The 13443-nt window shown below is 37.3% G+C and overlaps 1 protein-coding gene across 1 annotated transcript in view; it reads right to left on the minus strand.

Moving 5' to 3' along the window:
• The window catches only part of LOC110018628, a 100192-nt gene that overhangs the window by 70801 nt on the left and 15948 nt on the right, over window positions 1-13443 (minus strand). The window contains exon 8 of the mRNA XM_020715990.1: window positions 4241-4330. Within this exon, the coding sequence (XP_020571649.1) occupies window positions 4241-4330 (90 nt within the window). The remainder of the gene's footprint in view (window positions 1-4240; window positions 4331-13443) is intronic.

Here is a 13443-nt window from a genome sequence, read left to right on the forward strand (position 1 = left end):
ATATATATATATATATTGAAAAAAGCCCAAGGGCTAATATATTAAAGAGAAAAAATATGGATAGGTTGTATGGGTGGGCCTAAAAAAGGCACCCAACCCACACGGTATAACATACACAAAAAAGTTAAAAAGGGTTACATATAAAAATTAAAAAAACCCAAATACACCTGGGCGCTGAAAAAGTGAGATTCATACCAATCTAGTCCTGCCTCTGGCTCTAGTACTGGGAATGGATCCAACTAACAGATTGGTAAAGTGCGTACGATTACCCGAAGTAACCAAAGTATCATCCATAAGACTCCTGAGTTCAAGTAGATCTTTATTCTTCTTTTTCCTTCTGGAAGTGTAAATCTATCATTCCTCATTTGAATAATCAGTCTGATGTGGTGGTAGAGCTGAAGCAGAAGGATTACAGGATTGAAGCAGAAGGATTACCAATCGTAGTACCCACAATAGGTTCTAGTATATGTGAAGTATGAGTTGCCTCTACACCGGATACTTCCTGAAGAATGAGAGCTACAAGGTTCTCTTGGTTATCAATCTGAATATTGTACTTTGTAGGTAATATTCCATCTGTATGGTTTTCTATGGAGTTTGAAGGTGTCAGCATCACATCACTCGCAGTAACAGTAACAGCAGTGTCATTAGGGGGGGTCCATAGGAGCAAAAGACGCCTCCTGTCTGGTAGTATCCTTCCCAGGTGGGACTAAAATGTCCAGAGCATGTGGGGTTGACCCATTCTTATTCACTTGAACCTTAGATTTCAAATTAGGATGAAGTTTGTGACATTTATTAAGGATATGCCCAAACATCTTATAGTGAGTACAATCGGGAGGTCTGTGTTCCATGATGATTTGTTGCAATATTCATTATGGGTTGTGTCCAGCCAGACTTCAGTAACATTAGGTAAAGTAATATCCATTTTCACAAGTATTCTGGCCACAGAAGATCTGCTTAGATTGAAAGTAGGAAGATCTAGCTTCAAAGGGTCATCAAAGATGGTTTCAATAGAGTAGAAAACCACATGGTGAAAAAAATGCAACTTGATACCAGGTAGACTAAATCATACTGGTACAGTTAAAGTTTCATGATTTGAATCAAAATCAGGAGATCACTTGAGTAATTTCCTTGATTTGTCTGCGATATTAAGATATTTCTTGAAGAAAATTCGGGTGTAGTCTTCAACCACTATTAGTTGAATCAACACATGTCTCTCATCCACGAGTTCCACTTTCCACTTGCCTACACTCTTTCTGATAGCATCCATAGGTGAGTGTCCCCACTGAAATTTTTCAATAAGAGAAAACTTGAATTTTTCCGTTATGGTAGAAATTTCTGAGTCAGAGAAAAAGATCGTTGCATTTTCACATTTCCTACTTCCCTTCTTAACAAAATGACAATCATCTGTATCATCGCGATAATCCTTATAACTTGAGGGGAAGACCACCACGGACTCCACCTAAGGGTTACCCATCACGTGGGCAAAGGAGGACTTTGTCGGTTTAGCCAAAGAAGAAGGAAGTGCCATCAGAGCAAGAAGATGTGGTGACATTCACCTGCAACGGGTTCCTGACAAGCAGAAGAAAAGAAGTTGTTGCGGGCCGGAGAGAAACACGAACGTAGACGCAAACAGACGAAGCGTCGAAATAGCAGAAATGAAATTGTCTGGCGTAGAAGCAGGGAAAGGCGCAGCGTCGAAACAAGCCAAAGCAGATGCGAGCCAGAATCTGCGATCAACAATGTCGACGCAGACACAGACCAGAGCAAGAGTCGACAAAACGAGTTGTGAGGCCCTCTCCTTCGAGCGGTAGAATCAAATGCGACGGAAATCTCCATTGAAAACCCTAGCAAAGCTCTCGACCGCAGCTGACATCGTGGTTGTATGTATATGATTGGAGATCACAGCCGTCGACCATTTTTTTTAATATATATATGTGTGTGTGTGTGTGTGTGCGCCGCAAGCCGTGACTTGTTGGTTGGCGGAGTTCACTGTAAGTCCTCTAAGGACACGAGTTCGATCCCCAGTGACGTTGTGTTCTCGAATATTTAGGCACATGGCGCGGTCTCTCATCATGAGGCCTAGCGCATGGAAAATCGATACTTAGGCCTTTGCCAAATACTAATTTCTTTTAATATATAGCTGTTTGCGAACAATGTCATTTTGACAGCCCTAGTTGACTAGCCATACAATGTATATATATGTGTGTGTGTGTGCATGTTGACTAGGGCTGTCAAAATGACATTGTTCGCAAACAGCTCGTGTTTGATTCGTTCGCTAAGCTAGCGAGTCAAACACAAAAACTTTTTTGTGATCGATATATAAACAAGCCAAACATGAACAAAGATTTGTTCGTTCGTGTTTGACTCAATACTACTCATCAATTATATATATATATATATATATTAATGGTAGTACTTTTAAAAAATTAAATTGACCACAAGGCTAATAGATTTATAATCAATTAAAAATATTAATTAAAAAAATAGAATATAAATATAGTAAATTATATTTAAATGATATTTTAATATAAAAAGTAGCATTTAAATCTTGCCTCACCCTTAATATTCTACAACTGTGTGATTAATGTTGTTAAAACGACTCTTTGTTTGCGAACAACTCGTGTTTGGCTCGCTAAGCAAGTGAGTCGAACACAAACACATTTTTTGTATTCAAAATATAAACGATTCGTACACGAACAGTGATATTTTTTAACGAGCCAAAGAGGAGCTAAGTCTGGGCTCGCTCGTGTTCGGCTCGTTTACATCCATAATGTTGACAAATGGAATTCACCTGCATATAACACTAACTACTAGGAATGTTATGGTTACTGTGCGCATAAAATGAAAAAAAAAATTGATATTGAAGTATTTTAAATGTTACATTATAAATGGTGCTCCTGTGACGAATGTAATATGCAATAATGTACAAAGAATATGTCATTATTCATATTATATAGCGGAATATCTTGATACATTCTACATTTACATTTTTAAAGTATAAAGATTTTGTATTAATTTATTGAATATAATAAACATGCATATTTTATTCTTATTTCAATTTTAATTTAATTTTGGAAATATGATTGCCCATTGAGTGTTGATAACTCACAAAATTTAAACTATCATTTTCAAGAAAAAATTTCGAGATTAAAATGAGTGAAAGAAGAGAAATTGTTTGCACTAATGCAACCAAAAAAGAGTGGTTAGAATTACTCAACTTTTAATTTAGTTTAAATTCTTTGCTTTTAGTTGCTTTAATAGTTTTTTCAATGTATCAAAATTTATTAATATAGGAAAAGCATTGATAATGAGTTTTGATATCAATAAGATTAGAAAATGTTATATATTTAGTTAAGAGAGTAGATGTTTTAGATTCAGCTTATGTTAAAAAAGTCAGAAGTAGACCTGAAAATACCTAAGCATATTGTATAAAAAATGATCTTAATCTATTAGAATTAAATGAAAAAATGACACTCAATAAGTCACAATGGAGAAAAAGCTTCATGTAGCCGACCCATAATTATTAAATTTATGTCCAACAATCTATTCACACCTTGATAATTCTAAATTCTCAAGCTAGGCCGGGACAAGTATAGCCAACATATAACTACTGCAATTAAAAAGCATTATAATTAAGATTTCTACTACAGAGACGCTGAGCTATGTTGAACTAGATTATTAACTTCAGAAGAGTAACATGTAATTAACAGCAAAAGTGAAGTAAAGAGCGACAATATTATAGCACTTCTCAGCATTATTCAAGTTGAAAATATTATAACAATACATGTTTGAAAAGCATACTGTCAAAGGTGGACCAAGAAATGCAAATAAGTGGCAATGGAAAAAGTTTATGTCAAGTTCAGAAAATTCCATACAAGATTATTCTGGCTCTGCAATGTTTAAATTTTTTATAGGTTTCTCCCTCCCTCTCGCTCAAATAGTTCTCATAATATTTCATGTCTACCAGCAGAACATAGCTTTAAATCAAAGAATATTTTGATGCACAATCAAATAACTAACAATGATTGGTGTATTTAACTTAAAAAAACTTCAAAAAAACTTCTTTCCTTGACAAATAATAATCATCAATATGATTCAATCAAAGTATACATGAAGAGGATTATAAAAAAATATGAATAAGATATTTATCACTTTTAATTGCATTATATAAGACTAATTTATAAAAAAGTTGTATTCTTCTATTAAGTTATCAAGCTTCACAAAGCGATGCATTAACAACCTGAATCAGAAAACCTCTCCATCTCCATATCCGTATAGAGCATATGCCTTCATTTTGACAAAGACTTTTCAATGCCAAATGCCGATACCACTGTCATACAATAAGCTGCAAAGTTAATAACTTAACACAATTAAAGATGATATGCAAGACTCAACAACTTCAACAATGCATTGGAATGATCAAGCATAGAACCGAAATGCCATAAGCCTCACTACTGTGAGAAATTCACATGTTCATTTGCATCGGAAGCATTGCATCAAGCAATGATCCCTGCATAATTTATTTATTTTCATTAGTAATTTTATTTTGAGTTATTTTGTATGTTTGACAAGGAACATGAATACATGATGATGGCCATAAGAAAGATCAGTTTTTTATTTCCAAACATTAAGTTGACACAAATGATTTGGCATAAGCTTGGGCTGGTTTTGTTCAAGGTTGATTCCAAATTTAAAGGATACGGTGCAAGCAATTTCTATGCTTTTCATCACTGTTTTGGACTTCACATAAACTTCCTAGCCGGCCATCAAAGAAAAAGAGAGGAGCGCGATTGGAACAAGTGCTCAAGCCGGCCATCGAAGAAGAGAAAGGGTTTCCACGTGCGACGTCAACAGAAAGAGATAAGGGATTTTTTTATTAAGTGATTTAATAATAACAAAATATCTATATATATATATATATATCTGTGTGTGTATGTGTGTGTGAAAAGTAGGATTCTGTATATATACATATATAATAGACTAAAAAAATATGCAGGATTACATAAAATAAAATAAAAAATTTATTAAATTTGTAATAACATAATAAATAAATTAAGTATTAATATGAATACCATATTTATTTTAGACTTTTAGTTTTAGAAGAGACGACGTCAAGAAATATTAAATAACAAATTAATCATCATCGAGGCGAGTACTCGCATTTTAATTTATGATAATATTTTAGTTCTTCTCCAATATTTTGCATTAGTAGATAATGATACTTGTACAAGTTTTATTTGATTTATATGTTCTTTCCTTCATTGGTCACATTATTATGAATGTTTGTAGCTACTTAATAGCATGCATTGGTATATTTTATATATGATATATTGAATTGAATGTGATGAACACATGAATGATATGTTTATATTGATTGTATGTTTTTGCATGACTGACTATGAAAGAATTACCCCTTTATGGTACTAGCAGGAGAACTCTAAGGTGTCCGTCCATATAAATAAAAAAGGATATTGATATTGAAGTACTTAAGTAGCATAATTTTTATACGATGCTCCTTTGATAATTATATAAATATAGAATGATATAGATATGCTATTAATATAGTAAAATTAGTTGAATAGGAACAAATGTTTATATTGATTTATTAAAAGTTTAATTGGTATATATATTGCTTATCTTTTCTCTTATCATATAGTAGTTTATGAGTATGAGTATTGGCTAGTTTTGTTTAAGCTTACAATTGTTTTAAATTAACATTTTAGGTTCAATTAAGTGATTAAAAAATGAGCAAAGGAAGAAGAAAAATTTACAAAAGATGCGGACAACAAATACCGAGGTAAATTTAAATATATAATTTTATATTAATTTGATTTGCGGTCTTTCATTTATTAATAGCTAGTTATATAAAAAAATAGAGAAATCTTAATTCATACTGTCCGACCATATGTACCCGCCTTAATTAATTCTAAACCCCGGGTCCAATCGTGACAAAAGTGGTAACAAAGTCAAAGTTTAGTATTAATTAATGAAATCTTGATGAAACGAACAATAAGGAGATTATAAAAAATTTTAATAATAAAAAAATAAAAAATTAAAGTTAACTCAAATTCATAATTATATTCATTCGGATATATTGATACACCCAAAATTATAGAAGAGAGTTGGATAGCAAATGATAAAGTACAATTTACTATAAATGTGAAAATGAATGTCCTGACCTAGATAAGCACGGCGATGATTCAGCTGATTCACGAGTCCAAATCGCAATCTCTCGGAAATGTTACAGTTGTTGTGGATAAGTATTTGAAGATATTTCAAGATCTGCGTCCACCTTTGTTCAAAAGAACAAAAGACCTGATTTAAGCAGAAAATTGACTAATAAGGATAGAAAAGATACTAAATAGTATGACTTATTCAAATGAAAGAAGAGTACCGTTAGCTAATTCTGTGATGAATGAAAAAACTGAAAGGTGGAGGCATGGGCAGCGTCAGGATAGGTAGAGAACATACCCAACATGACGATAAGTTGGGAAGAGTTTGTTGAGCTTTTTAGAAAGTAGTTTGTACCCATATCCGCTCGAAGATAGATGCAGGTCAAGTTTACCAAGTTAGTGCACGAAGAGAAGACAATCATGCAGTACGAAGCAGAATTCACTGCACTGTGGAGGTGTGCGCAGCAGTTGATCGCTATTGCAAAAGAAAAGTGTTATAGATTCATTTCGAGATTAAAAGATTCAACCAGACAGTCAAGTGCCTTTAGAAATCCGTGAATACTCGCTACTAGTGAAACGAGCTAGAAGAGTGGAGATCGACTATCAGATTACTCAGAAGCATAAGGAGACACACAAGAGAAAGAATGCTGAAGAAGAACATGTGGATCAATCAGGGGATCCAATGGGAAGAGGTCCAAGAACAAATCGGATGGAGCTAACAGAGGTACGACTCAGGGTACTGTAATGTAACGTCCCGTTTTTATTACCCAGGGGAGAGAAATCAAAGAGTCAAAGAGAGGAAACGAAGTGCTGCGTAAGAAAGAAGAGGGAGCGAAGAGAAAAGAAATCGAAATGGGAAGAGAGGAAGCAAGAAGTGTCAGAAAGCAAAGGAGGAGAAATTTCACTTTCTAATTTATTGAACGACTTACCTATTGAGTTGAGTGGCATGTCTGTGGTGAAGAAAAACAAGAGAGAGGAGCTTTCATGCATGTAGAGGAGATGAGGCTTGCACGCGAAGGAGAAGAGAAGCAGCTACAACGTCAAAACTTGCGAAGGAGAGGGCCAGCACAGAGGAAGAAACTGTAAAAAAGAAGTGTGAGGAAGGAGAGAGAAGATGTTGCATGAGGAAGGAGAGGCTTTGTGTGTTGTTGTCATGTAATGGAGGTCGAGTCGAGTATCGCACGTATAGAAGGGAGGGACTCACGTTCAGGGCTTAGGGCTCAGTCAATTATAAGGTTGAGAACTTTCATTAAAATTTTTAATAAGAATTTTACACTTGGAATAATACACACATAGATTTTGTGGGAGGTCCCTAACATGACACACAGCCCACACAAAAACTATCATATCAAATTGTTTCAAAAAAGAGAAAATACAATAAAATACATGAGAGATCTAAATAAAAAACCAAAAAGTGCCAAAATATGAGTATCAGGTAGCTGGACCCAATTTTGTCTTGCCTCTGCCTCTGCCTCTAGTTCTAGGGAAGAAGCCAGCTAATAAATTGGTCAGATGAGTGTCATTGTCAGTAGTAGCTAATGTATCATCTAATGGATTCCCTAGCTCGAGTTGTCCTCTGTTCTTCTTCCTCCTCGTGAAGACCTATCATTTCTCATCCGAAGATTGACTCACCTGATCAGTGGAATGGTCTGAAGTGTGCAGGATATGTGTGGGTTGTTGAACATTAGAAGCAACTACTTGTTGTACCAGCTGATCTTTTATTGGATTGAAGGAGCACTCTCGTGTGTCTTGATATGTAAGTGAGTCTTCTTCAATAACAGTAAGTGGTATCAGCACATTTGGATTTGTACCTGTAATATGGTGTTCTTCATCTGGAACTGCGATGTTGGAAAGAGGATCAGATTGCACCTTCTCAGCAATAATGGTAGGTAGTTGATCTTTAGCAATACTCGGCCTTAAATGAGGATGCAAACGATAGTAAATAGTAGAAATGTGGTCAAACATACTACAACAAGAGCAATAAGAAGGGTGTGATTCTATTTCAACCTTTTGTCAATGCCCGTTGTGAATAGTGTCAATCGATATCTCATTCGGAGCTGGTTCAGTGATATCTCTCTCAAATAACACATAAGTCACATAGGGTCTGGTGAAGGCAAATATAGGACTATTCACCTTGAGAGGCTACCTTGAGAGGCTTACCACACCTTGAGAGGCTTACCATAAGCAGTTGCTAAAGAATAGAGAATTTTCATGTTGAACGAATGTAATTTTAACCCCAGAAAGTTTATCCAAACAGGAATGATAGGGGACTATGCTTTTGGATCAAATTCGACAGTTCACTTCCGAATTTTCATAAAATGATTGTCGATCTTGATAACTTTTCGAGAGAAAATGCGAGTATGATCGGCATCATGAGATAGCTGAATAAGTATACATCGACCGTCAAGTAGGCCAATGTTTCAACTGTCCAATGGTTTCATAGCATCAAACTCTTTCCGAATAATCTCCAATTTTGGGTGCCATTAAGAAATTTCCCCTCTAGAGCAAAACGCCAAGAAGATGCGAGAGTAATGGTTTCAACCTCAGTAAGAATGAATGGGAAAGTCGCCGGCAAGGGCATTTGCATAGAAACAGAGTGTCGAGGCTATCTCCCTCACAAGATGGTCACGGTAAAAAAAAAACTGTGGCGGGCCGCAAGGAAACGATCAAACTTCGGGCGTTGTCTGTCGAGCTTGCTTCGTCTAGAGCGAGCAAGGAGACAACCGCAAAAAGAAAGGTCGTCGACTACGGGAGACAACTGCGAGAAATAGTGCCATCGTCAATGGAATCAGACGACGAAGGCAGGAGCGATCCTCGTCGACTACGGAGACGACATGGAGCGATCGACTTCAACAGGAGAGACTAGAGTTGTAGCTACATGAACTTCGTCGTGGGAGACGCCGAAGAGAAGGGAAAAGCCGAGAGATTCACCGCCAGGAATTGCAATGGGGCAAAAACTTAGCAGAGTGTGCCGCTGCCGACGCCATATATATAGGATTTTATAAATAAAATATTGGCATTTAATACTTAAATAATGAAAAATTAAATATTTGTTGAAATAATAAATTAATTAAATTTTATATCAAATTAGGTTTTCAATTTTAGAAAAGTTGACGTCAAGACAGATTAAACGACATCGATGTGAGCGCTCATCTTAAATTATAGTATCATTTTTATATTTCTTCTAAACCAGTTATATGGGTTGTTACTTATGTTTGATTAATACAATTGATTTTTCTATTATTAAATTTTATCGATCATTTCGATGTGAATGTATATAATCTTATGTTATGAAATATTTAATACATTATGGTATTATAAGTTTAGTAATATGAAATTGTGAATGATATAAACTTCATAGACTAATTGTATGTGTATGATTAGTTATAATGAAGTTACTCTTTTATGGTATTAACCGAGAACGCTAATATATCTGTGCGCGCATATAGAAAAGAATATTGATACTAAAGTACCTTAATTGATATAAAGTTTTAGATGGTGCTCCTATAACGGTTGTACGAATATATAATGATATTAATATGTTATTGATATAGTAAAATTCTTTGGAAAATATCAAATATTTATATTGACGTTTCTATCGGAGGTAATGGACATTGTAATCCCGTGCAACCTCACGATCTGTTGGAAGTATAAATCGGTGATATGATAGGAAACAAAATTATCTACCTTGGGGAAACGGTCTACCATAACCATCACGAAGTATGTGTTCCTCCACATTTTTGAGAGACCCATCACAAAGTCCATACTCAAGTCCACCCAAGGTGACTTCGGTACTGGTAATGACGTGCACAACCACGCATTTTGTCATCTTGTCTTTGTTAGATGGCAGATCCTACACTGTCTGATGTGTCGGTCCACATCTATCATCAATCAGGGCTAAAAGAAATGCTCCCGCTCAAGGGCGAGAATCTTAACTCTACCAAAATGTCCTGCAAATTCTCCATTGTGGCTCTCTTGAACAATGGCCTCTCTCAGCGAGCACTTGGGAATGCATAATTGGCTCTAGCGGAATATATAGCCATCTGCTTAGTAATACTGCCCCGTTGTGATCAAATCCTTTACAACCTCAAACCCCACAACTCATGTCTGCATTGTTGTGATCAACAAGTGGTGAAAACTCAATGTGTCTGCCACACGATTCTGGCTCCCCGTCTTGTGCTTAAGCACAAATGACACTAGAATTCGACTCAGGTGGCGTGTCAACTCTTTAGTTTGTCGTAGCTTTTGAGAAATTTTGAGGTCTTGTGATCCGTAAACAACGTGAACTTGCTTGTCAGCAGTTAATGACTCCAGTGCTCCAGAGCTAGTATAATGGCATAAAAATTCTTGTAATATAATGAGTATTTCCTACTGGATTCATTCAGCTTGTCACTGAAAAAAGTGATGGAATGCCCCGTGGCTTAGTACTGCCCCTATCCCCATGTCGGATGCGTCACACTTTACCTCGAAGGGCTGATAGAAATCCGGTAAGGCTAGTACGGGTGTCTGGGTCACTTTCTCCTTCAACGTGTGTTGAAACTGGTCTGAGCTGCTGCTGTCCATGTAAACTCCTTTTTTAAAAGCTTTGTTAGTGGGGCAGTGATAGTGTTGAAATTCCTGATGAATCTTTGGTAGAATGATGCTAGCCCTAGAACTTCCTCAGGCCAGTAAACAATTGTGGTGCGGTCTAGCTTATAATGGCCTCGATCTTCATAGTGTCCATCTGAATGCTTACATTTGTCATGATATATCCCAAAAAGCATACCCTATCTATCATGAAATGACACTTCTTTCTATGGGCATAAAGTTGCTCCACTCGCAATACCATGAACATTACCTTTAGCTATTGTAAGTGCTCCTCCTCTGATTTGTTATACACCAAAATGTCGTCCAAGTTGACTACCACAAATTTTCCAATGTGGGACTGAAATAAATGATTAATCAACCTCATAAAAGTGTTAGGTGTGTTTGACAAGCCAAATGACATAACTGTCCACTCATATAATTCATCTCGTGTTTTGAAAGTGGTCTTCCACTCATCTCCTGGTCTCATATGTGTCTAAGGGTAACTACTACAGAAATCGATCTTGAAAAAGATGGCGGCTCCATGCAACTGTTCCAAAAGATCATCCAGGTAAGGTATGAGGAATCGATACTTGATAGTAATTTTGTTGATAGCTCTGTTGTCAATGCACATTCTCAATCTCCCGTCTTTCTTGGGTGTCAATAAGGTGACGACGACACAAGGGATGGTACTCTCTCGAACTAGTCCTCTCGTAACGAGATCTTGCACCTGTTGTTGTAACTCCTCGTACTCTGTCGATCTTTACCTGTAGGTGGGTCGATTCAGCAACACTGATCCTGTATGAGATTTATGATATGTTGAATATCCCTCAGTGGAGGCAATCCCTCGGGAAGATTGTCGGTCAACACATCCTGGAAGTCATGTAGTAGTAGTTGGAGCGGCGTTGGTATTACATTCTCTATCTCTATCCCCTCGAGAAAAACTAAGGCCAGTGCCACCGGCGCATCACAATTTGACTGCATGAAAGTGGCTCTGCAATTCCTTCCTCATCTTCTCGCATTTGGAAATTTTTTTCACGACTTCTCTTTTCCTCTGCCTCTGCAAGTTCTCCCGCCACAAGAAACCGCTCCTTTTCAACTTGATGGCGACCAACTTTACCCGTGTATCCTCTGGCACAACTTTTTATTCGAGATTCGCTCCACTGATTGTAGCCAGTCAATAAAGTCAAACAAATCCATGCCTCCATCAAATTTTTGGTAGATGCACTTTGATGCTGAAATTCTTGTGCCTCCCATATGCGAGCTCCTCTCTTGGTCTCCTCTAGTATTGAATTCCAAAACGGCTTGGTCTGTATTCCTCGTCGCTAATGTCTTCTATGTGGAATGGGTTTAGATCTTTTGTCCTAGTCACCCCTTCGACTCTCTTGGTCATTGTCTAGAGTAATTTTCCCTTGGGTTCCATCATCCATCTCTACTAATCTCAGTTGCAGACAACCCATATCTCGTTGTATTTTATCCCAGGTGGGGTCTAGTAAGTATCTCCTCGGGGGAATGGTTGAAGGTTTGAGATTTGTGGAAGAAAAGGAAAAAGAAAAAGAATGAAAAGATAGGAAGAGAGAAAAAGAAAAAAAAAAAAAGGACGAAGAAAAAGAAAGAAAAGGAAGAGAAAAAAATTGCGGCCTCTAAGGAACCTTAGGATAGAATTAGGGTTAGGCTAGTTCTAAAACTAAATGATACCGGAGTTAACTCGACTCACAACAATGCAAGGCAAATATTATTAAGCAAAAAATGAATGATACAATCAAGACTCAAAATAATAAAGAAAACATGACAATGGCGACAAGACTAGCACAATCCGGCTATGTCCTAAGGACTATATCCGTGGACATCGGCGGTAAGAGGGGCGGCCGATGTATGTGAACAGAAGGGGCTGCAGGTGCAGATGGCAGTTGGAAGGCAGAGTGCACCAGCAAATGTGGATGGCTGCTGGTAGGTGGAGCAGCAAAAGGCTGCGATATGGCGGACAGCAAGTGCAGGTGGCTGCCCGAAGGTTCGCAGAGGAACTGCAAGTGGCGGCGACTGTTGGATGTTGTGGGAGTGATCGATAGCCTGCCAAGAAGTGAGGGAGAAGGCTGCAGCCTGCGAACAATGTTGGAAAAGGGGACGATCTATTGGTACTATAGGAGGGAACCACCTGTCAAGTCGAAGCACAGTGAGGGAATCTGCAGCACTGGGATCGTAGGTAGAGAAACCTGCAATATCTAGACGCACGGGAAGGAGTGTGGCGCTCTGGGATGGCAAGAACGGGTTCGACAACCATCTAGGAGCACGAACGAGTGACTGCGACAGTTTGAAAGTTGCACGAAGATGTATGCAACAATCTAGGCGTGTAGACGGTGACTGTGGCAATATGGAAACCGTAGAAAGCAAACAACCAGACCCTGAAAGCATAGGTAGGGGGCGGACACTCTTTAGAGGCAAGGGATGGAGGTAACAACACTCTGGAAGAAGAGGATGGAACCGGTGATGGCAGGAAAAGGAGAAATGGCAGAAATAGTCACCACCTCGAACGAGTTACAACAAAATACCTTCTCGTCATCAAATACAGCCCTCAAAAGAAGAAAATGTCAGCGACGGACTCTGAATTCAGAAAACAAATCAACAACCTCCTAACCTAAGCAAACACCATATATATATATATATATATATATATATATATATATATATATATGAGAACATAGAAGAG

The sequence above is a fragment of the Phalaenopsis equestris genome, unplaced genomic scaffold, assembly GCF_001263595.1.
Source record: "Phalaenopsis equestris unplaced genomic scaffold, ASM126359v1 Scaffold000028, whole genome shotgun sequence".
Taxonomy (NCBI): Eukaryota; Viridiplantae; Streptophyta; class Magnoliopsida; order Asparagales; family Orchidaceae; genus Phalaenopsis; species Phalaenopsis equestris.